The 23,624-nt window shown below is 54.2% G+C and overlaps 1 protein-coding gene across 2 annotated transcripts in view; it reads right to left on the bottom strand.

Moving 5' to 3' along the window:
• Window positions 1-293: 293 nt before the first annotated feature.
• The window catches only part of KAZN (kazrin, periplakin interacting protein), a 181,319-nt gene continuing 157,988 nt past the window's right edge, over window positions 294-23,624 (bottom strand). The window contains exons 1-8 of one of the 2 annotated variants that reach the window (XM_082776997.1): window positions 14,449-14,607; window positions 9,579-9,770; window positions 4,473-4,609; window positions 3,440-3,610; window positions 2,758-2,947; window positions 1,885-2,015; window positions 1,738-1,788; window positions 294-1,051 (exon numbers count right to left, since the gene is read on the bottom strand). In XM_082776997.1, coding sequence (XP_082633123.1) covers window positions 884-1,051; window positions 1,738-1,788; window positions 1,885-2,015; window positions 2,758-2,947; window positions 3,440-3,610; window positions 4,473-4,609; window positions 9,579-9,770; window positions 14,449-14,578 — 1,170 coding nt within the window. In that variant the 5' untranslated portion in view covers window positions 14,579-14,607 and the 3' untranslated portion in view covers window positions 294-883. Of the gene's footprint in view, window positions 1,052-1,737; window positions 1,789-1,884; window positions 2,016-2,757; window positions 2,948-3,439; window positions 3,611-4,472; window positions 4,610-9,578; window positions 9,771-14,448; window positions 14,608-23,624 lie in introns of those variants that run through there. The other variant, XM_082776996.1, reaches the window with a different exon arrangement.

The following is a 23,624-nucleotide window of genomic DNA, read 5'->3' as shown; positions in this document are numbered from 1 at the left end:
AAGGGCGAGCACCCCAAATCCGGGAAAAACAAAGCAGGGAGAAGCCTTATTTCCCAGAAAACGTTGAGGTTGTGGGTTTTTTTTGTGTGTGTATTTTTTTTTTTTGTCTTTTTTTTTCCAAGGCGTTAAGTGCTCTCGCAGCCGGGACGAGGATGCTCGCGGCCGTCCGACCGCGCCGGTCCCCGGTCCCCATCCACATCCTCCCGCCCGCGGGCAGCGCCCCAGGACAGTACAGTACAAAGAGCCCCTTCGTCCTCCCCCAGCCCTCCCCCACCAACATGGAAAAATATAAAACCCCCCCAAAATTTCTGCAATAATTTAGTTAGAATAGCTCCTCTCTGGGTTTGTGCAAATAAATTAAAACAACACAAGGAAAGGGAAAACACTTATTCCAGACCGGCAGGCGTTACGACGAGCCCGGGTGCTGCCTCCTCGGATTTTGGCCAGGGGGACGTCACGGCAAACGTGATTTTGGTGGCTTTTTTTTTCTTTTTCTTCCTTTCTTTTTTAAGGTCTCTTAAGACGGCGGGGTCCCCCTCTCCAAGGTGGGTTCCAGAGGCTCCGGAAAACAGCGGTTTCGGACAAGAGACGTCACAAGCACAAAGTGCACGAGATTCCCGTTATTTACAGACACGCAGCAGTCCTTCAAGTTTCAAGTTTCATCAAAAGAAGGAGGGGAGAAAACGAAAAAAATAAAAAAAAAAAATCCCAAAACAACAAAAAAAAACGAAGCGACGGACAAAGAAGGAAGAGTTACTGGAATGCAAAAATAAAATAACAACCCCCCAGAAAAAAAATGGAATAAAAGGGGGAACGAAATTACAACACGACAGCAGGGGTATGCACACGCAGGGTTGGGGGGGATGCACAGCGGTGCTCGGGGTCACCAGTCCGCATCCTCCTCGATGTAGTAGTCGGGGGCCGTGCCATCGAAGAGCCCGGGGTCGAGGGACTTGCGCTGCTTGCCCCGGGCAAAGACCCGCGAGATGGAGCCGAAGCCCATCTTCTCCTTCTTCTTTTTCCGTTTTTGGTCCTCCAGGTCTTCCAGAGACTGCAAAGGGAACAGGGGGTAGGGAAACGGGCGGTGAGCTGAGGGAAGGCAGCGCTGAGCTGGGATCTTTTTGGGGTTTGGTTCTGAGTTTGGCGCTGATCCCCCTGCCCGTGGCAAATTGGGTCTCTCTTTTAAGCCCTCTTTGGGCTTAAAGCAAGCTCTGGAGGTGCCAGCCCCCCTCCCTGCCCGGGCTGAGTAGTCCTGGTCCCCAGAAAGGTGCTGGTCCCACTGAATAACGAGGTGCAGACCCCAAGAAGAGCTCCTGAAATGCTGCATCTGAAGTCACGGGGAAATGTTGCTCCCCACCCCGAGGAATCAGCTTGCTAAGCAATCCTTGCTACACAGGGACGGCCAGAGCAAGGCTCTGCTTACAGCTCTTGTGTGAATATCCCAGCTTTTTGGGGTAAAATATGTAACATAATGCGACCTAGGCTGTGCCTTACTGAAATGGAGGCTGTGGTGGGCTCAGAGCACAGCCGGCACCTCAGCTGGATTTGGGGACAGATCACTGCAGTCTGGGACAGCCCAGACTTAAAACTCCCAACAGGTTTTTTTTTTTAATTATTTTTATTTTTTAAAACCCAAAGCACGCGGTGTGAAATTGCTGCCTCCAAGCACCCCCAACCCCAACCACCCCCCAGCGCAGGGCTCTGGGGGTTTTTGGCACAGGGTTTTCGGTGCCCTACCTGTACAATGGGGTTGTGCAAGTTCTTCTGTACCGGTCCGGGGCTGTCCCCCTGCAGCAGAAGGGGACGGAGGGCATTGAAACAGCACGATCGCAGCACGGGGGACCCCGCAGGGACACCCCCCACCTGCTGCCCCCCCAGACTTACGTTGCAGAGCGAGTGCGTCCGATGCCGGGGCGAGTTGATGTCGCTCGGCGTGGACGAGCGGTCGCCTTCTGCCGCCGAGGCGTCGGAGATGATGGACGGCTGCCGGGAGTGGCAGGGGCTCACCCGAACCGCTGCGAGGCAAGGGGAGGCAGCAGGGGGTCAGCAGCACCCCCCCGGGTGGGAGGCAGAGCTCAGGCACGGATCTGCCTCTGCGCGACCTCCAGCTCCCCGTGCAAAAGCCCAGAGCTCACGTGAAAGCCGTCCCCTCGTGCAAAAACCCCAGCACCACCCGTGTGAAAGCTCAGATCTCATTCAAAACCTCAGCATCCCCCCTGCAAAACCCCAGCGTGCCGTGCCAACCCTAAACCCAGGCACAACCCGAGCAGTCCCTATGCAAAGACCCAGATCCTATTCAAAACCCCAGCACGCCCCGTTAAAAACCCCATCCCGCTGTCCGAAACTTAAACCTGTGCAAAACCCAGGTACCCTCTGTGCAAAAACCCAGATGCTATTTGAAACCCCAGCATCCCCCGTGCAAAACCCTGGCCTGCTGTGCAAAACCCAAACCTGTAAAAACCCAAACCCGTGCAAAACCCAAACCTGTGCAAAACCCAGATCTCTGCAAAACCCAAATCTGTGCAAAACCCAAACCCGTGGGAAACCTAAAGCTGTGCAAAACCCAAACCTGTGCCAACCATGCAAACCCCAGCCCACTGTGCCAAACTCTGGAGGCGACTGCCGATACTCATCTGGCGAGCAGATTTCCACCCTAACCAAGGCAGCCACGGCCGTGCAGGGCTCACCAGGCTGCTCCTGCTGCAGATTTCACCCCAAAACCCCCCGGATTTGAGTGCCCAGGTCTCGGGGTCTCACCTTGCCGGTCGGCCGAGTGCTGGGGGTGGGAGTGGTAGAGGGTCTGCTGGCTCTGCCGGATGGCGGCCGTCAGCGGCAGGTCGGCCTGCAGCACCCACTCCTGGTTGCCGTTCAGCACCGTCTCGCCCGGCATGGCCAAGGAGTGGCGCTTGGGGACGTCCTTGGTCAGCGTGGCCAGGGACTGCTTGGCCTGGGGAGGACACGGCGGGGGGGGGAAGAAAAATAGGGATGTCTCCTGGAGCTGTAGGAGCAGCAGCAACGCGCGGTGCAACACCCACCCTGCCCTTTGCAGGTGAACGGCCAAATCCCTGCAGCAAGGACCCCCAGATCTTTTCCATCCATGTTTTTGATTTTTTTTTTCTGCTAGCGTTGCCACAGTGCAGTGATTGCGGTCAATGCTACGTGCAATTGTCCCAGCGCTGGGGCCAACGTTTATCCCCGATACTCACGGTGGTCTGTAACACACCCCCCTGCAATACTGCAGCAAATGAAAATACGGCAGCAAATTCAAAAATGAAAATACTGCAGCAAATCAAAACTCCCCGGGGTCTCCAAGCTCTCAATCTGCTGAGCCAGGAGCCCACAGCAGTGCACGGAGCTGACCCTCGGATGCTTCTGCAGCTCGAGCTCACGGCCACGCCAGGGCACGGGCGGGTGATGTGGGAGCAGGGGCTGAGCTCACCATGGCCAGCTCGGCCTCCAGCTCCTTCATGCGGTTGTCTTTCAGGTCGAGCTGGGAGCGCAGGGCGCTGGCGTGGTCCGTCGCCTCCTTGGCTTGCCGCCGCAGCTCCCACTTCTCCCTCTCCAGCAGGTCCTTCTCCTTCGCCAGGGCTTTCACTGCGTCCTCGCTCTCCTGCAGCGAGCCGGGGAAGCCGTCAGGATGGGGGGAACGGCCAAAAGAGACCCCCCCAGCTCTCCCCCACAGGCACTGGCAACCCCGTGCCCCCAAACCAGATGCCTGCTCCCCAGATCAGGATGCCTGCACCGTGCCCAAAAGCTAAAGATCTCCACCAGCGCCTCGACCCAACTGCTTGCTTTCCCTGCAGTGCCCCTTCGCGTTGGGAATTGCACGGGATTTCTCACAGAAGGGGAAAAATGTCCCTCTGGCTCTCCCCGGCCTACCCCAAGCTGGCTGCGAGTGCTGCTCCTTTGGCACCAGCCTTCAAAAATAGCAAATTTCTCCCTTTGCATGGAAAAAAGCCCAGAATAGCCGCCCGAGCCGGGTTCCCACGCTCGCTCGCGCTGGTGGACAGCTCCAGGCAGGGAAACCACGAGCACAACAGGAAGCTGTGCCTACACCCCCCAGCTTTCTGTCCATAAAACATCCAGAAAAATGCTATTTATAATCGAGCAACGTGCTACGGTTTGTGCGGTCGACAAGCTCCTAACCTTATGGGCCCCACGTAAAGCATGTCCTCGGAAACGAGCTGCCTTAGGTTTTCAGCCAGCAGAAAAAGACTGAATAAAAGCAAAACCCACCCAAAAAAAAACCAACTGAGCCTTCCAAGCCAGCTCAGCTAATTACAATCTCTGGCCTCATTCGTTTATCACCGATCAGCGATAAATCCTCCTCCCCTGCTTCACCATTCCCCTGCTGCAGGGGCTGGACTGCAGCAGGGGAGTTGCTCGCAAGGGGCCCAGCCCCATTTTGCTGCTTTTTTCCCCCAATACGATGAAAGAAAACCCAACGGCCTCACGCCGGCGCCCGGCCTCACTTTCCGGTGCTGCTCGTAGTTGCGGATGAAGTCGCGGAGCTGCTCCTCGCGGCTCTCCAGCGTGGCGTAGAGCTGCTGCATCTGGCTCACCAGGTCTGTCTTCTCGGCTTTCAAGCGCTTGCGGTCGGCTTTCATGGCTTGGGGGGAGAGAAAACGGGGGTAAAAAGCAGCCACTGGGGTAAAACAGCCACCGGGCTCCCCCCTCCAGCACCTCCGCTTCGCCAGGACCCAGCGGCGAAGCGGTGACCGCGGGGAGCGCCCCCAGCTCCCTCCCCACGTCTCGCCGAAACCCCTCTGCCTCGCCAAAAACAGAGGGTTTTGGAGGACCCGGTGCAACCCGAAGGCTGGTGAAGCACCCACCCCTGGCAGCCTGCTCTGCATGGGATGCGCCGAGCAGAGCGAATCCTTCGCACCCTGCCCCTACCAGCTCCTCCGACCCCAAATCGGAGTGGTTTGGGGCAGGGTGCTCATCGCCAGCTTTGCGGCCGCGGTAAATTCATGCCCAGGTCTGGCGTCGCATCATTTAGGAGCTGAAGGATGGCAGCAAAGTCCAGCTCTGCTTGAGAACCGCTCCCCAAAGTGCTCAAAAACCGCTGGGGCTGTGATCATTTTGGTGCTCCGTCCTTGCAGCACGTGCTCCAAACCCTGCCCCAAAAGCACCACGGGGCGGCCAGGAAAGATTTGGGAGCAAAACTGGTGCTGTGGTGTCAGGGTTTAGCCCAGAAAAATGTTTTTCCTGGCTAAATAAACCCAGGCGGCTGAATTGAGCAGCAAGGACTGAGATTTTTACCCATTTCTGTCTATTTTGATGGGTAAAAAAATGGGCACATTTCTATAAGGAGCAAGCAAACACAAGGGGAAACCATCAAATGCCTCAGGAGGAGCTAAGGGTGTCCGGTGCCTCCTGCCCACGCCTCGGCACCGCGGCAGAAACCGAGGTTCCTGCTGCAGCCCCAGCCCTCCCCACCCCAAGGGCTGAGCCATCGGGCTGCAACACCGAGTGAAAAGCAATAAAAAAAAAAAAAAAAGGCTCCGCGTGCCTTTCGGCCCTGAGAGAGCAGGAAGTTATTAAACACCCTTCGACCCTGCAGCGGTCATCGCCCTCGCTGCTTCGCAAGCAGGCGAGCTTTGCAAGGTGTCCTGCTGTATCAAAATAAAATAAAATAAACCCGAACAAACACAGAAGTCACCCAAAAAACAGCCAGAGGCTGCACGGGCACACGTGAAACACCAGCAAAATCCTCTCCGGGTGCCTTTGCAAGGAGGTGCTGCTTCTCCTTGAGTTTGCCCGCAGCCAAGGCTGCCGCAATCACGCTGCAGCCCCATCCCCATGTGTGGGTTTTTCTTGATTTACCCGACCCCACGAGCAGCATTTTCAGCCCCCAAAAATACGAAAGCTCCCCAGAGCAGGGCTGGCTTCTTCCCCGGGCAGGGCAATTCCCTCCAGCATCCCCCTCCAGCCTAACAGCGCTCCTCCGAGCAGCTTCGCTCCCACATTTGAGGGCTCAAAACTTCACAGAAATGGGAAATTTCCCCAAAACCAGGCATGCAAAAGAAGGGGCTGGTGAGACGCCTGCAGACCGAACCCCTCTGGTTTCGACCTTTTCACCACTCCACCACACCCATCCGTGTGTATTTCATTTTCTCAAGGAAAATGAGAGGCTCTTAGAAAAGCTGAAGTCAGATTTGCACTCTCTGAAGCTGAAGGTGACAAAAGGCTCCCACTAAAATTAATTAACCGGCCGGTACCCACAGCACACAGCCTGCTTCCACTCCTGGGGGCACTCGGAGTCCTTAAAGGTTTATGGGAAACTCTACAACTCCTGCACCCACCAACAAAACCAAGAAAGCAACAACAAAACATTCAGAAGTATTACGAGGAGACAAGTATGGGGTCTCTCGAGGTTTGATATTCGCTGGGCAGAGCTAACCTGAAGCCCATGGGTGCTCGCCGTGGGTGTCCTGCTGCTCCTGCCCTGCCCCTCCAAAAGCAACGGGGAAAAGGAGTTGGAAAAGGTTTCTGGTCGAACACCGCTCTGCTGGGGTCTGCCAAGCTGCACCAGCACAGCGAGTGTGCCCGAGGACAGCCCCACACCCATTTCAGATCGTATTTGAGAGATTTGCTAAAATAAACTCTTTTATTTTCCACTCACATTAGCACTGCTCGCCCTCCTCCAGAGCCGATGAGCTCCTAAGCTTAAAAAAAGATTTATCGGGCGTTTGAGAACTTCATTCCCAGCGCAGCTGATAGGAAATTAATCGAAAGAGGCAGGAGAAAAATAGAAAGTTATGCAAAAGCCAGCCGGGCTGCCAGCAGCTCCGTACCTCCTCGGCAAACAAGCCCGGCTCATTACGCAGGGCGGCCCCAAGGGGATCGATTGGGCTTTCACAACACATCCCCTGGTCGTGCAGGCATCACATGTTTGGGCAGAGCCCATCCAGCCAAAAATCCCACCCCTGTCACCTTCTGAGTGCAGCTTGGTGCCTGCAGCTTGTCCCTCCGACGCCCAACCTGCCCGGCACGGCACGGCCAAAATTGACGCGGCTGCGATGGTGCTGCCACCCTGCGGGTCCCTTTCTGGCCTCTTTGGTATGGAAATTAGCCAACGTGTGCTAAAAAGAGACATTTCCCCTCCTAAAATGATGGTTGGTAATAAATAGCGCCTTCCCTTTCAATGTTAAAATTCTGATCTTGGATGGAGAGACGACGAGCCGGGTGGTGGTGGCATCACCTCGCCCAGGTTTGCTTGGAGAGTCTTCGGCTGATGATTGGGGTTTGGTACCTCAGGAACGTGATAACGGAGGAAAAAATGAGCAGCCCTGCACAGGAGGGACACGCAACGCCATCCTGTCGCGTTAACATTCACTTCATTTCTCCTGTTTCCCCATCCCGACCGTGAAATTCAATGTTGTCACCGTGACCAAGCCATAAAATCGGGCAACCCCGCGCAGGGCTGGCAGCGCCGCCCCTCGCTCCGGAATGAAATTTGGGCTCACAGCACCTCCAGGGACCCCGTCCCCAATTTCTTTGCTCTAAGGAGAACACAGAGGGGTTTTGCAGCAGCTCTGTGCCACCGGGGGACAGGGCTCGGAGCCACAGGCACGGGACGGAGGCCACCAGGCTGCGAACCCCCCGTGGAGGGGACGCTGTGCCGGATTTGTGCCGGTTCATGTTGCTGGAGGAGGAGAGGAGGACGTGACGCAGCACGAGAGGATTTCTTCTTGGACATTAGGAAAAAAAAAAAAGGTGCAAGCGATGGAATTAGCCCAGAGGAAGGAGCGATAAAACAAAACCCCGGTCTGAGCCGCTCCAGCACATCCTGTGCCACGTCAGACCCAGCCCGTCCTGCGCCTATAAATACAGATCTGCTCCCTGCAGGAAGGGCTCGGTGCTGGGGGGACGCGTCTCAGCACCAAGGTGGCTTCATCCAGTCCTCTCCACGGCGAAACCAAACCCTTGTGGAGACGCTGGAGGGCTGCAGGAGGCTGGAGCCTCCCCTTCCCTCCTGCCGCCTGCCCGGCACTTCCCGGCGCGCCGCCAGCCGCCGGCACGGATTTCCCTATCGCTTCCCCGGCACTTCCCTGCTAGTGACGTGGCCACCCGGGAGGAGGCTGTGGCCTCAGAGGCCCTCTGCCTGGATCCTGAGCCACGGAGAAGCCTGGAGAGGTTTGCAGCAGCTCCTGAACCCGCAGCCATCGGTTCCCCAGTCGGCGACGCCGGTGGATGCGTTTTTTTGGAGTTTCTGCCCTTTTTTTCCCTTCCATTTCTTGCCGCGTTTCTCTCCACGGGAAGGAAATCAAGTTTCTGCTCAGCTCGTGGGGACGGATCCAGCACCAGCAGCTTCTCCAAGCGAGGGGGAAGCCTTCCAGTGTGTGAGGGGAGGGAAGCAGCAGTGGTTTAAAACCACTTCTTGTTCCACCACTGAGTCCTCCCCATCCCACCCATCCCACCTGCAGGAAGTCCTGGAAAACAAAACCCAGCAGGCCAGTAAAAGCTCAATGAAAATATATATATATTCCTTAAACACCCCTGATTCTCAAGCCAATCTCATCTTTTTTTCTGCACTGTCCTCTGCAGAAGCGTGTACAACCCTCTTAAATGACTTTTTTTTTTTTTTTTTTCCAAACAGTCTTGAATCCATCCTGCTTTTGCATATTTTTGCATTTATCAGCACTTCTGCCTGGACCGAGGCTCCTCTAATGAAGATTTTTTTCCCCGAGTGTGGTGTTCGAAACCCAGAGCATTTCCTGCTGCTGGAGACTGAGCCAGTGGAGTGGGGGAAAGCTCCTTGCTCACGCACACCCGGCAGCACTTCGCATTTTTATTTTTTTGTGCAGAACTATCAGTCCTCCAAGACTTCAGATTTCTCTGCCCTGACACCTGATTTTGCACGGACAGTGGAAAAAAACCTGCCTGGTCAAACAGCAAGAAACATCTCCAAGCCCCATAACAGGGCAGAAAATTCTAAAGACGTCCAATTCCTTTATTTGCACATCCCCAAAGAGCAATGTCACTAGAAAGCAGAGGGACCAGGGGTGATTCCCAGCCCCTCAAATCCCATTCCCAGCCCCAGCCCCATGCAGTGCCCCCACCCTGGGTCCCACATCACCCTGCCTGTACTCCTTTCCAGTTTATTCAGCAGAAAGAGGATTTCTGGGGAGGAAAACCTGCGCTGTGAGGTTTTGCCCTGCACAACCCATCACCGGGGCGTGCAATGAGTTATCCCTGCGGGAGGATGCACAAAGCACGCGTGCATCGCCAGGAGCCCTGCTGCTCCCCTCCTAAAGGGTCCAAGGACCTCAAATCTGACCCAAGCCCATCCCGCAACATTTTCCAGCTGCATTTCAGCTTGGTTTTCCTCTACATTTAGCAGCAGAGCTTTGCAATGCCACGAGCACTGCGTGCTCCCTATTCCCCAACCCACTGCCCTCGCCGGTGGGGCAGCGCGAGGATGCTCAGGGAGCACCCCTTGTACCCAACACCCCCCCTTGCACCACCTCACCCAAACACGAGGGATGCCTTCTCCTTTCCTCATTAACTAACTCGTGGTGATGCTCTGGGGTTCCAAGACATCTGGAAAAAAGCCCCGTTGGGGCAGCCCTTACCCTGCAGAGCCTCCTTGGCGCGCGCCAGCTCCTGCTCCTTCTGTGCCAGCTGCACCTTGAGCTCGGTGGCCGAGAGCACCTCGGGGGACTTGGTGCCGTGCGTCTCCTCCAGGTCTTTCGACAGCATCTCCTTCATTTGCCGGAGCAGGTGGACCTCCTCCTGCAGCTGGGCCACCTCTTCTCGCAGCAGCGCTGGGGGAGAGGGAAAACAATGCCGGCACGTCAGCGCCGCCCGCTCAGGACCCAGTCACGGGTAGCAGCAACAAGTCACACTACACAGCAATAAACAGCAGCACAGAGTGGGAAATAAGTTAATTAACAAGAGGTCAGAGGATGATTTAGGTTGGAAAAGACCTCCGAGATCATCAGTCCAACCGTCCAAGCAACAATAAATAGTAAGAAAAATCGAGAAGTTTTTCCCCATCCAAACCGCCTGAAAAACCTGAAATCCAGGTAATTCCCGAGGTGCACCAAAATGTTCAAAGCACAGGAGCAGGAGCTGCTGGAGCTGCAGTTGTCTCACAGGGACGGGTGCTTGGGTGGCCAAGGAGCTCTGCAGCATTGCCCTGTGCTCGGGATGCATTTAGGAAAACCCAACACCTGCTCTGGGGCTGGGTAGGTGAAGGCGCTGCTTCCACGCGATGCTCCCCAGATTTACACCCAGCAAAGCAGCTGCTCTTGTGAGCACCTCGGCACGTCCCAGCCCGCATTCAGGTGCTTTTCTCTCACCTCCATGCTGTACCCGCAGCCCCCTTTTCCCCTTCCCATCCTCTCCCTGGCCCACTGGAGCCAGACGTTGCCATCCAAACCCATTCGCTTCGAGCACACGAGCAGCCTGCCTGTGCTTTTCCTCATCCTGTTGCTCCACCACCTTCTTTGAAAAAGAAAATTAACTTGATTTGTCCCTCCACATAAGCAAAAAAAACTCCCCTGGGTGAACCAACTACCAGCAATAGCGTAAATGGCCATTTCTGCCTGTTAGCGTGCTTGGGGTCGGTGCTTCTGAATAACTGCACCGTGGCTCCCCAGACCATGGCAGCAGCCTGAAACCCAAAGCCTGTGCTAAAAAGAAACCCCAGCATGCATGTTACAGGTCCTGGGGAAAAAAAGAATTAGAGTATAAATATTATATATATATAAATATAAAAACTTGTATCAATCTAAAAAAAATAAATTGATGTTCACTCTGCACTCAGCTGTGTTTCGGTCCTTTCCATGCCACCTCTCAGCCACTCTGGCACAAAATCTATTTATTTTATTATTATTATTATTTTTTTTTTAGTTTATTTCTAGCAGAAATGCACTAAGTGACCCCTACCTGTGTGGCTGCTTCCCACCCTCCTGAAAGGTGGAGGAAAAACTGGAGGAAAAACCCAAATTGCCCAGGGCCAGGGCTGGGGCGAGCCCCTGGGACTGCTGCACCCCGATGTGGTGCCCGGGTCCCTTCGGTGCCCGAGCCAGCAGCTGCTCTGGAAAGGCATAAAATCTGGTTTGCATACTTGAAATGCTTCCCTTATGAAAACTGGCAAGGCCTCGTTCTGTAAATTATTTAGCAATAAAGTCACTAACGAGGAACATTCGAGCTCCGGGCTGGGGATTTCATTAAAGTCCAAAGTGCTTTCTTGAAATCCTTGCAAAAAGCTTGAATAAATACGCGTCCGAGGAGCTTGGCTCAGCTCTGCCCATGTTCCCGTTTCCCAGGGGGCCGGAGAAATCCTGAGTTTTGGCCTCCGGCGTGCAGGAAACCGGGGAAAACGCGAGGGGCAGGGCCCGGACTGGGGGCGCGCAGGGTGTGCTCCAGGGGTGTGTTTCTGAGACCGTGCCACCGAGCGCCTTCGTTGCACGTCGGCGGGCGAGGACAGGCACGGAGGGGACAGGACACAGGAGCAGGATGCACGTGGGTGCTGGTGAGGATCTGCAGCAAGCCGCTCGCCTCCCCAAAATCCCCCCAAAGTCCCATTTTGCTTGCACAACCAACCCTGCAGCCTTGCCGCCCTGGGCACGAGGCTCGCTCAGGCAACCCCACAAACCCACCGATCGCCTTTAATTCCTTTTTTCCCTCCCCTGATTCATTTTCACCTTCGGTTTGGCTTTTTTTCTTGTCCTGGGAGCCATGGTCGGCAGTTCCCTGGCAAATGATTAACCGCAGAGCAGGGCGCACAGGGCAGGGCAGGGAGCGCACCGCGGCCACCTTGGGTCCCCCCCGCGCCGTAATTCCCAACTCGGGTTGCTTCGGTGCCCAGGACATCCTCACGCAACCACAGCCCCACAGACAGAGGTGAAAACTTTTGCAGAAATTCAAGTTAAGACCCACAACCAGCTGCAGGGCCAACGAGTGCAACAAATGCACGAGACCAAACCCGTGGAGCACACGTGGGCTTCACTGAGCTGCTCTCGTGCACGCCGCGTAACTTCCCTTGCTTTTTGATTTTATTTGGAAGCTATTTTATTGATTTTCTAACTTTTTTAAGACTTTAAAAATATATATTTTACTGTTAAAGAGCTGATTTTTCTACAGAGCTTGGATTGGTTTGAGGGAACGAGCCTGAACCGCGGTGAGGACGTTTCACGACAGACACCGGCTCTGTATTACTAATATATATCCACAGGGAGAAGCACAGCCCAAAAATCCATGTTTCGAGGGGAAAAATCCCAACATCTTGCTCTGCTCAAACAGCACCAGACACGCCAGGAGCTGCTCCAACCCCTGGAGAAGTTTTGTCCTCCTCCCTGCCTCTGGGGGATGCCTCTGCTGCTGAAGCCAGAGATGGGTTTAAAGGCAATAACCCGCCACGCTGATCCCAGAAAGGTTTTTAAAGGTTTTTTTTGGGGAAAGAAGCCGGAATTTCATGTAGGGAACGTGGGCTATAGCATGCCCTCCTCTCATCAAGTCTCCTTAGGAAAATGCTTAAGGAAAAAAATATAGAGTGCACTAAGAGAGTGACTGGATGTGAGGGATGCTGCAGCTCGGGGTTAGGACAGGACAAAGCAGGACCTCGAGGCCTCAGCACCTAAAGCAACGCCCCGGGCCCCAAAAGGTGCCGCTTCCCAGCTGAGCGACCTCCTTGGGAAATCCCAATAACAGGGAAAATAAGGCCAATGATTATTGGGAACCTCGACTCAGCCCCTACACCCCTGCAGCCCTGGGAGGATTCTGGAATTGTGCAAAAATGACCTAAAAAAATAAAATCCACAGCTCCAGCCCCAGCCCCGCCGCTGCTAGCGCAAAGCCGTGCTTGCTTGTATTGCTCTTTTAACCCAAACCCGCTCATATTCAACCCAAAGGTGCTCGGGTTTTGGTGGTGGGGCTCGCAGCGACACTCACCTCCTCGCAGCATCTGCAAGGTGGATTTGGGGTGGCGGCAGCCCCCAGGCACAAATCCCACCCCTTGCAAAACACCCCACGCAAAAAGCTGCCGCAACGCACTTTCCTCTGCCTTTTTTCTCATTTTTTGCCTTCTCCTTCTTTTGCTTTCAGCCTTTTTTTTTAATTTTTTGGGGTGGTTTTGTGCCCTGCCTCCTAACGGGGCGCTGCAGTAACCGGCGGGAGCTCCCCTCCTCCAGCCCCGCCGCTTTCAGAGCTGCCACAAACGGGCAGCTTGTGAAATTAATGCAATTTAGACATTTCCCAGCCTAATTGATGAAAACTACCATTCACACCGAAATAATTGCCTGTTAATTATATTTTAGTTGATAGCATTAAACTTCCATGACACTGCCGGATCCTACATCCTTTATGCTTTGAGCACTGATTAGCGTTAACAGACAATGTAAATAATAGATATTTTTTTTTCCTTGAATTATTATTACTTTTTCTAATTTTTCGAAGCATCTGCAGCGAATACGTCCGCACAGCATTCGGAGCTGAGCTTTCCCCTCCAGCTCCTGCAAATCCCATCTCTGGCTGCTCTGGAGCGGATCCCCAGGCCAGGGAACCTTTTCCTGGCCCCGTACCAGGCACCAATTTCAGAACATCCACTTAAAAGATTTTTTTCCCCGTGTAACTCAGCCGACACCACCGCTACACACACGCCTTTGCCATCAGAGGGCATCTATTAAAAAGGACTGCAATCGGTTTTCTTGCAGCGGGGTTTACGGTGGCGCGGTTCCTACCTCGAGCGGGAGCTGCTTTTTTGCCATTTTTGCTATTTTCACGATTTTTCACCCTCAGGTCCATGCCCACGGAGGGCACGGGGTGAAACTCGGCCCCTCCTGCCACCCCCACAGCCCTGGCCCGGGGGTTTTATATTTGTGTGTGTATATAATAAACTTATAAAAACATCTCTCCATATAGACACACACATCTGTTTCCTAGGACACAGGGATCACAGGCTAAAGAGCAATATTAGACAAAAAATTAGGATTTAAGCCCCAGCCAAGCACCCCACCAGTCCGGAGAGCTGAGCAGCTCTGGTTTGGAGCTGCATTTTTGGGTACCTGAGCCAGGTTCACCCCAAACCCTCCAAGCACCACGGGGACCGGCAGCGTTCCCCCTCTCGGTGCATCCCAACGGGCAGTAAATTGGGGGAGAATCCACCCACAAAGTTACCAGGTACCCCTAAACCTCCCCAAAATACATTTGTCAGGGGGAGCAGGAGGCTGAGCGCCTCGGGACGAGCTGAAATCCCGACACACACAGGGCTGGGAGGGGAAGGCGGGGGGGTTTGGGGGCAGCGGGGCCGTGACCTCGGTGGCACCGCGGTGACACCCTGTAAGCGTCCGCGCGCCCCGCAGGGCGTGCATGCGGGCGGCTTTTTGTTCCTTCCGCCCGTGGAAAAAAATGAAGAACAAAACATATTTTTGAAAAAAAAATTATAAAAAAAAAATGAAGTTAAAAGTAAGTTGGAGCTCCTCCCTCCTGCCCCCTTACCCACGGGGGCCAGGCCGGGACGCATCCTGCCCCGCACGTCCCCGCCGCCCGCTGCCGCCGTCCCTCGCCGTGGCCGTGGAGATGCGCCGGGGGCCACCGCCGCTGCCCTCTCCTCCTGCTCCGACTTCATGGCGCCCGCTGCCCCGTCGCCACCGCCGCCGCCACCGCCTCCCCGCCGCGGCTCCCGGCCCTGATGTCACGCCGGAGGAGTGGCCTGGCCCGGGAGTGAACCGCCAGGAACCGAAAGGCGGCGGAAACAATCCCCGCAGCCGGCCGGCCTGGGGAAACTGAGGCACGTGGAGGCAGCGCCTTCCTCGCCTCCACACCCCGTGCCACCCCGCTGTGACCCCGTGTCCTTCATGCACCCTCAAAGTGGAGCTTCTCCCTCTGCTCGCCCATGTTCCCGGAGGGATGCGGGGCAGGTAGAGGCACCCCGGGGTGCTCCCGGTGCCCGGCTCCTCGCTGCAGGCTGGGAATGTTTTGGGGACAGCGCTGCCACACGCGGCGCCCTTCCCTTGGCTCTGCCAAAAAATTGCACAAAGGCTGCAAAAGAAACCTGGCTGCGGGGAAACCGAGGCACAACCCCGAGGGGCAGCCTCGTGATGGGTGCGAGTGGTCGGACAAAAAACGCCCGGACCACGGGGGTGAAAGGCAGCCGGGACCCCCCCCCGGGGGCTGCATTTCCCCGGCCATTTGATGCCGTGTGAAGCCAGCAGTGCGAGGACAAGCGGGCGCTGCCGGCAGGTGACAGGGGATGGAGCAAGGTGCAGGGGGATGTCCCCAGGCCAGGGTGTGTCCCGAGTCCCCGAGCACCCAGGAGTGGGTGCTCCACACCCAGGGAGCCCGTGAGTAAGCCAGGAGGAAGGTTCGGGCTCGGCCAAGCCCCGTTCCTCACCCGCAGCACCCGCAGTGATGCCACCAGTGGGAAATGGCACGAAACCGGGCACAAGCTGGCAGCTTGGGCTCAATTTCTCTCGGAGAGGCTGCTTCAAATCTAAGCTCAGCCCAGGAACACGGTGCAGGGGCTGCAGCACGCTGGATGGCATCCCCTGCACGCGGCCACCCTGTGGGCATTCCCTCCTTGCCCTGCCACGACCCTTGCAGCTGGCAAGGCGATGGGAAACCCAAAGCCAAACCTCGCCGAGTGAAGAGTTTCTGCAAAGATCCCCCCTGCGTGGCTGCGGGGTGCTGCTGCCTGTGCTGCATCCCCGTCTCCCCGGGCAGCTGCTGCGGGAGGGGAGGAAGCAGCAGCCGGAGGCTGGATTTTTGTCCATTGAGTCACTTCCCGCAGATTCCAGGCGAGGGGCCGGGCTCTTTCTCCCCGTGTCCAGCGGGGAAAAATCGCCGCGTGCCCTGTGCGACCTCCACGAGCCCCGTGCCTCCAGCCTCCAACCTCCAGGAGCCTCCAGCCTCCACGTGCCCCGTGCCCCCAGCTTTCCCAGTTGGAGGTCCACCAGTGTTCGAGCCGTGCCGGGGTGCAGGAGCAAGCCACCCTTGGGAGACCACCACCACATCTCCCAATTCCTTCAAGGCTAAACCAAATTCCCCCTCTTTCCCCCCAAAAAAACCACCTCCAACAGAAGCAGGGGCAACAAGCTGGGGTCACAAAGTGCTTCAAGGCCAGCACCGGCACCCCAAAAAGCGCTGATCTCACCGAAACACCCGACAGCAGCTGGCGGATAATGAAACCCAGGCTCAGCATGTGGATCTAGGTAGGGCTGGCACGGGAAAACCCAGCTCCGGTTTCGGTTTCTCTTCCCATTGGATTACGCCGTCATAAAAAAATGCATCGAGGAGATGTTGCAAAACAGAGCAGCTTTCTCTTTTTTTTTTTTTTTTCCCTGCCAGCTTTTAGCCAAGACCTCGATAATCAATAAACGTTCATTTTCCCCTTCTTAAAAATAACATCATCCAGGGAGGACAAATGGGTGCTGACTCCCAAGGATGCTCTGATTTGGTGCCTCAAAGTTTGATTTCCTCAACTCATCACACTTTTTTCTTTTTGTTTTTCCTTTTTTTTTTTTTTTATCATCAGAATGATGGTTGCTGTCACAGAATTTTATGCCTAACGACTTCTGGTGTCCTTAGGATGTTTTCATTCAGATGCTAAAACGCTGTAATGAGAGCGAGATAATGGCCCGCAAAAATAAAATGATACAGATCAAAATAGACGGGATTTGGTTAAAAAAAAAAAAAAAAAGAAAACAGAAATTATCCATCCTAATTAGCAATCAGACAGTAAGCAGGGGGAAAAAATAAAAATGATGCATTCTTGGGAATTTGCCTTGCATGTTTTTTGAGCCGTGGATGTGGGCAGGACGTCACCGCCCCACGGGGACACACCGTGCTGCACCAGCATGCTGCGTTTGTGCTTGGCACTCACTTTGGGGCAACTCTATCGAGTTTTCAGTATTTGCTTCAATGGAGATTCTTACCAAAATGTGGCCTCCAGACCGGCAAAAAGTTCATCCCAGCTTTGCAACAAACTTTGCGCCAGCTGCAGGGAGCGAAATGCGGGTTCTCCGGCAGCCCTGAAGCCCTCGGATTTGTTATTTTCCTTTTAAAAATAAATGCTGGGGGGGGGGAAGCACACTTAACATAGATTCAGCGTTATTCTGGGCTTTCCATTATTCATCAAACCTTGCCCTGCGCTGTGCTGCAGCGCATACATTTCCATACGTGATGACAACGAAATCGCACGGCTCCTGCAAAGCCGCGATAAAGCGTCCGCTCCGGCGGCTGCAGCAGCACGCTCGACGGGCTGCCGCTAATTAGCAGAGCGTAATTAAGTTCCTGTACATCGAGGTGCTGCCACACGGCAGCTCCCCAGCTCCTGGGAGTATCTGCTGGAGTTTGGGAGCTCCTCGCCCATTTCTCAGACGGGCACACTGCTGCCCGTGCACGGCCAGCGACCCCTACGGCACAGGGCAGGGGACCGGCCGCACGCTGGGGACTAGCAGATGGGGACACCCACCCCGAGAGGTTAATAATGTCCAGGTATGCAAAAAACGTGCTCCCGTTCCCAAAATCACTTGGCTGATTTGCATCCTGGGTCGCATGTGCAATTTTAATAGCGCTGAAGGGAGGCAGCACGACCTCAACTGCCTACCTCGACTTCGGGCGCTGTCTTTACGCCCCAGATGTTGCTGCCTTTTTAAAAACTGTTTGTATTTTTCAAAGCAACCCTTCGGCTTCAGCCCCTACACCACCAGCCCCTACGATTTGGGGTGAGGCACAGTGGTCGGGTGTGGAGCTGGATGCGTGCATCAGGCCAGCACCATCCCCTGCCCCCAGCAGGGCTGCGAGGCACAAAACCAGCGGCAACTCCAGTCCGGGTTGGCTCAGGGCAGTGTTTAACTGGGAGCCACGCACCTGTGAACCATTTCGACGCTTTGTAGGAACAACACAGGATGCAAACGTAGATTCGCATGTGCAGCTCGCAAGCAAGGAGCCGTGCAGTCTGTACATCTGTAACAAAATCCCCAAACTAACCTTAAAAGAGGTAAATTAATCCGAAGTTCAAGGAAAATTCTCCTCTCTGGGACAGAATAAAACAAAACGCCTTGGCAGAGGGCAGACCTGTAGCACCCAAGTGCAGCAGGCACTCGTCCCGTTCCTTACCCACGGAATATTTACAAATCAATCAAAGGCAATTCATCAGCTGGAGGAAGACACAGGTTAACGAAGAAAAGCAATTAGCTGGCAGCACGCAGACAGGGCTCCTCCGGGGAGGAACCGCTGTGGCTGGAGCCTCCCCTGCAAAGCCTCTTAGCTCCACTGAAAAACTAAATTTCCAAGGGGCGACCTGAATAATTAAAAGCAAGAGTTAATGGCTCGGGCAAACAGCTTTGGCAAAGCCACTGCGTTAAGCAGCACGGCCACAAAAGCACCTGCAAGAGACACAGGGGACCGAGGGGCTGCATCCTGCACCCTGGGCGGTGATGGAGCCAGGGCGCACCGAGCTGGCGATGCTGGTGCTGCTTTTTCCATCCCAGTCCTTCCACCCCAAAGGGGAAATCCCAGAGGATTGGCAGCACTCCCTTTCCTACCCATTTCATGGCCACGGAAGGTGCCAAACCTGGAGTTTCATACAGCTGAGCAGGACCAGCACCACCCCAACAGCGATGCTGAGAGCCGGGGGCAATTTGGCCACAGTTTGCCCAAGGTTACCCTGAGTGCCACCGCATTGCTCGGGCCAAACTGCTCTTTGAGAAGCACCTCACCACGTCACCAGGTCGGGGCCGAAGCCCAAGAGGATGTCGTGGAGGGACAGGAGACATCTCCCCTCCTCGCCCACCGCCCTGCAAGGCGGGGAGTTAACCTTCAAGGAAAAGCTCCCATCCATTTAGTACCGGCCCTGACCGCCAGGCTGGGGGCAGAACAATTCTTTGAGGACAACACAGAAGAGAGAAAAACGACTGCACTGCAGCACGGAGAGCACAGCACCTGGCACCACGGCTCCGAGAAGAGCTGAACGACGGAGCAGCGAAGAAAAGCCAAGGGAAAAGCACCACACAGCACAATGCTTCCAGGGCCAACATCAACGTAACAGCCTGGCTCTCCTCTGGATGCTTTTGAAGGTTTATTTTTAACCCTTCTTGATGAAGATAATGTTGCGTTAGCTGGAAGTCTTCATGCTTAAAGGCGGAGATGGCATCAGGCACAAACATCTGGGCACCTTCCAAGTGCATTTCATGGACACCCCTCCCGGTCCAGCCCTGAAGACTTCACTCTCAAAAGCACCATGATAAAAACCCCTAAAGAAAGAACCCCGTTTCTATAAACTTTTTCCCCATTTGCCTGAAAAATCGAAGCTGAAAGACTTTCCCAACACCCAAGGGGCGAGGGAAGGAGGGGTGCTCAACCCATTTGGGCATCTCTGGTGGTTTTCCTGCTTGTTATCCCTGAACCTGCATCTGGAACTGAATCTGGGGCACTTGGGGTGCTTTCGCCTGCCCCTCCTCCAAAATCTGAGTGATTCACCCCCGGGTGCCAAGCGGCCACCCCTGCATCTTCCATAGGGACAGAGCACTACAAGAACTGCAAAGTACTGGGCTCAAACAAAGCTCCCTGCTCTGCTACCTTCGTGTTCTCCCTGCAAATCACAGAATCACAAGAAACGAGCACAAATCTGCACAAAAAGCCCCTTCCCGTGCCCAGGTCCGGCTGGCAGCCCCGCTCAGTCCCCTATCCCCAAACCTTGGCAAATTCGCTCAATCTTTTACACCGCATCCGACTGCAATGAAACCACAACACCCCGTGTGCTGGGAAAAGACCAAAGTGACCCCAAATTGGGAGTAGCCGGCTGCAAATGGGGAGCCAAACCCCGACAGCTCCCCAAAATCGAGGCTATTTCAGAAAAGACAGCGAGGGAGGTGCTGGGGGTGTGCCCAGCTGGTGCGTATGTCTGCACCTAGATAGAAAAAAAAAGCCACTTAAAGCTCTGAGCGCTGCAGTTGGTGCCTGCCTGGAATTAAGTAACGTGCAAGATTGCAAAGTTAATAAAAGTGACAGGCTTTTATTAATCGGTGCTCATGTCGCGCTGCTCGGAGCTGGCAGGCAGCAGCTCCGCCAAACTTATCAGAGCTTCGCACCAGGCCAGGGCAGGGCTCGGAAAACCCGAAATAAAATAAAATAAAATAAAATAAAATAAAATAAAATAAATAAAATAAAATAAAATAAAATAAAATAAAATAAAATAAAATAAAATAAAATAAAATAAAATAAAATAAAATGAAAAAGGAGCAGCAGAAGCCACAGAAGACACACAAAAACCAGAGCTCAGCCTCAGAGCATGGTGGTGAAAATTGCATCCTGGAGAAGGAGAGCGTGCAAGGAAGCACAGAAACACAGCTAAGCAGAGAAAATAAAATATTAAAAAATATATATCCCAACTAAATGAGGCAAAATCACAACGATTTCTGAAGGAAACTGTGATGTGAGGTGTTTTATCACGGCTTGCAGAGCTCCAGTGCTGCACCTCCTTCTGCAGCCTAACTCAGGCGAGGACACAAAACTGCAGGGAAATGCAACATTTCCCCCAATTCTGGACCCCATATGGCCGGACAATGCTGGCTTACCCCCTGTTTAAGATCCCTTTGCATGGGATGGAGCAATCATTGCCATGGGGCACGTGTAAATCCTGCCCTCGCTGGCACAGCCGAGCAGCACCGCTGGTGAGAGCACACAAGGGAGAAGGAGAAACAGCGAGAAGGTTCCTGGGACAGGATGTGCAGCAAGAGGAGCTGCCAGCTTGTGTCACTGCAGCACAACCCTGCGGCGCTGGCTGGGTTTGGGGTCTTCTTTTATCCCCTCCCGAGCTTCAATTTGAAGCCAACCCCTGAAAAGCCCTGCTTTCGGCTCAAAGTTTCACACTTGTCAGTACTGAAGAGAGTTCTCCATGCTCCCCCTCGAAGCAAAGCATCGGGATTTTGGCTCCTGGCTTCACCTCCCCTCTTCCCAAACCATTTTTGACCAGCTAGGGTTGGAAACCGAGGCCAGCGATGAGTAGCCCTAGGAGAAAGGAGCCCAAAAAGCACTCAAGAAGCACTCGTATCAACTCAAACATGACCAAGGATAATAATTGAAGCCTGCGTTCCCGATGCATTACTCGAGCAAAGAAAATATAAATAAAAATAAAAATTTTCCTGCTATTTCCTTGCAGAAAGCTTCACCTCGTGCACCTGCCTTCGCATCGCCCTCGGCAGCCTGCTCCCGGGCACCTCCCCAGCACCAATATTGTTGTACCGGGGAGACGAGGCCAAGAACAACAGAAGCAGCCAACACAACGTGGGGATTTGGGAGGAAAAATCAACAGACGGGAGAATGCAATGCATCCGACTCGGCGCGGGCAGGATCGGGCTCATTTATTATTTCTTTACAAGCACATCGATGCGACGGGCACTGGGGCTCTGCAAGGGAGCCGCGCTGCTCCGAAATGCTAAAAAAGCCCTTTTACATGTATTTATTTTTATTATTTTTGGGGGAGTTAGATTCACCCTCGCGCCGCAGTCCCTGCGGGATTACAAATATTTGATGCCATCTGAAAGGAAAACAAAACCGTCCCGAAATGACAACTGAGAAGGAAACAATCTGGGCTTCGCCGGGGAAGTTTTAACCTCCAAAATCTGTCTCGAAATTCTGGGTGCGATTTCTGCAGGCGAGGGAGGAGGGAAACACAACACAAACGGTGCCTGCTTCTGTGTCAGAGTGGCAATTTTAGACGGAATTTTAAAAATAGCATCGCTCCATTAGAGTTAATGCTATTCAGATAGAAAGTGCAAAGACAAGTGATGAGCCCGGGTGGATCCCTGACAATAATCAAATCCCTCAAGGCACTGATAGTGGGGGCTGCCTGCAGCCCTTGGTTCGCTTTTATTGGGGAAAAAAAGAGGAGCAAGGAGTCAGCAAGGAGCCTCCTTAACAAGCCAGCCTGCCCAGTGCCTCCAGTCCAAGCAGCTCAGCGAGCGCAGAGCAGACCCTTGGTGAGCTCTGCACTGAGCTTACGAATTAAAAGAGAACAAAAATAAAAAGTTTTCCAAAAAGAAGTCACTTGAAAGCCCCTCGGTGGCTGTGTTGCACAGAAATCTGCATTTTCTCCCCCAAACAAAGGGCTCTGGCACCCACGGTCCCAAACTCACCCGCTCCCGTGCCACCAAGGGGTCACACACAGACACCTCGTGTTCCTCCCCGTGCCCCGTTTCGTTACCTTTTTAAGCACCTGCGCCCAGATATTGCTAGATTTTACATCCATTCAAGGGCTTTGTAGCAGGATCTGCAGGCACGTGTCCGTAAAACTCTCAATTAAACACCCAAAACACTTTTTTCTATATTCTGGTTAAAGGCAGCTGCGTAACGGTGCCACGGCAAAGGTCCTCAATGTCCCCAACAGCCCTGGTGAACCACGGGGTCTGTTTCCATGCAGATGTGAACTAAAAGCCTAAATTTTAGATACCCAAGCTTTATTTATTTAATTATTTAGCATTTTTATTTCTAAACCAAATAACCAGTGCCTGTTTGGAAGCAGCGGTGTGGGGCCAAAGGAAAAGCATGGGCTTGACCCATGGCAGCAGGGTCAAGCAGTGACCGTGGAGGCTTTATACACGGGGAAGCCTTAATTAAAGTTATTTGAAATTAAAACCGTGGTTTCATTTAACACACGACGCAGGGAAAAGGGGGGGGAAAGAGTAAGCGTTCGTAAAAAAAAGGGAAGCGTTTGCCAGAGCTGATTGAGCACAGGGATTATTGAGCACCACCTCCACCACACAACACCCCCTTAGCGAGCCAGAATTGCTCCTCCTCAGCCAAAACCCTGCAAGGACGGAGAACTCGGTACCTGCAGAACAAAAGATGTTCCACGTCCTCGCAGAACCAAGCCCCAAAAGGACGCAGGAGCCCCAGTGGTGCACGCACAGCCTCAAAACCCACCCGCTCAGCATCCCCTTGGCTGCCCAAACCCCTGCTGGTTGGATCGAGGGGATCCAACCCCAGCTTGGCCGAGTTCAGTTCCACTTCATCGAAGCACCATCGGCTGCCCCAAACCAGGATCACACCAAAACCCATCTGAGGAACACCACGACCTCTTTGAAACGCCTCGCAGCGAGTTTCCCTCGCTGTGTGCAATGCTTTGTGCCTCCTCTGGCAACTGCGCCGCCAGCAGCAAACACAATCTGTGCCTCTGCCTCGCTCCTCTCTTTGCCAAGCGCAGCAGAGAGCAGTGTTTTCTCCGCCGTGAGACAAACCCCGCAGGCTGTGCGTCTCGGTGTGAGCCGGGCGAAGCTGGGCTGCATGTGAGAGGCTCGTTCCTGCACACAAAGAACCGAAAAAATCCCAGAGGGGGCTGGAGAGCTCAGCGCGGGACCCGGGGGAGGATTTGGGGACTGGGTCCCCAGAAACCAGGCAAAACGGAGCTGCACGCCTGAGCTGCCAGCTGAGGAGGCTCTGAATACGCGTGGGGAGGGACACGCAAGGAGAGGACCTGCCAAGGTGCACAGCATGCTTAAAAGACCTCATTTTTTCCCCCTAAATGTTGTATTTCATTCTTATTTCTATTTTTTTCCTGCTCCCTGGCAGGTTTTCTTTGCCGCCACTCCAGCCAAAAGGCACAAGGAAGGGAGGTGCTGTAGGGGATTGCGAATACCTGAGCATTATGGAAAAGAACTATGCCAAGAGTGGGA

Source organism: Aythya marila, assembly GCF_965140915.1.
Source record: "Aythya marila genome assembly, chromosome: 21".
Classification (NCBI taxonomy): Eukaryota; Metazoa; Chordata; class Aves; order Anseriformes; family Anatidae; genus Aythya; species Aythya marila.
The sequence above is the reverse complement of the archived record's forward strand: the minus strand, read 5'-3'. Positions and strand labels throughout refer to the sequence as shown.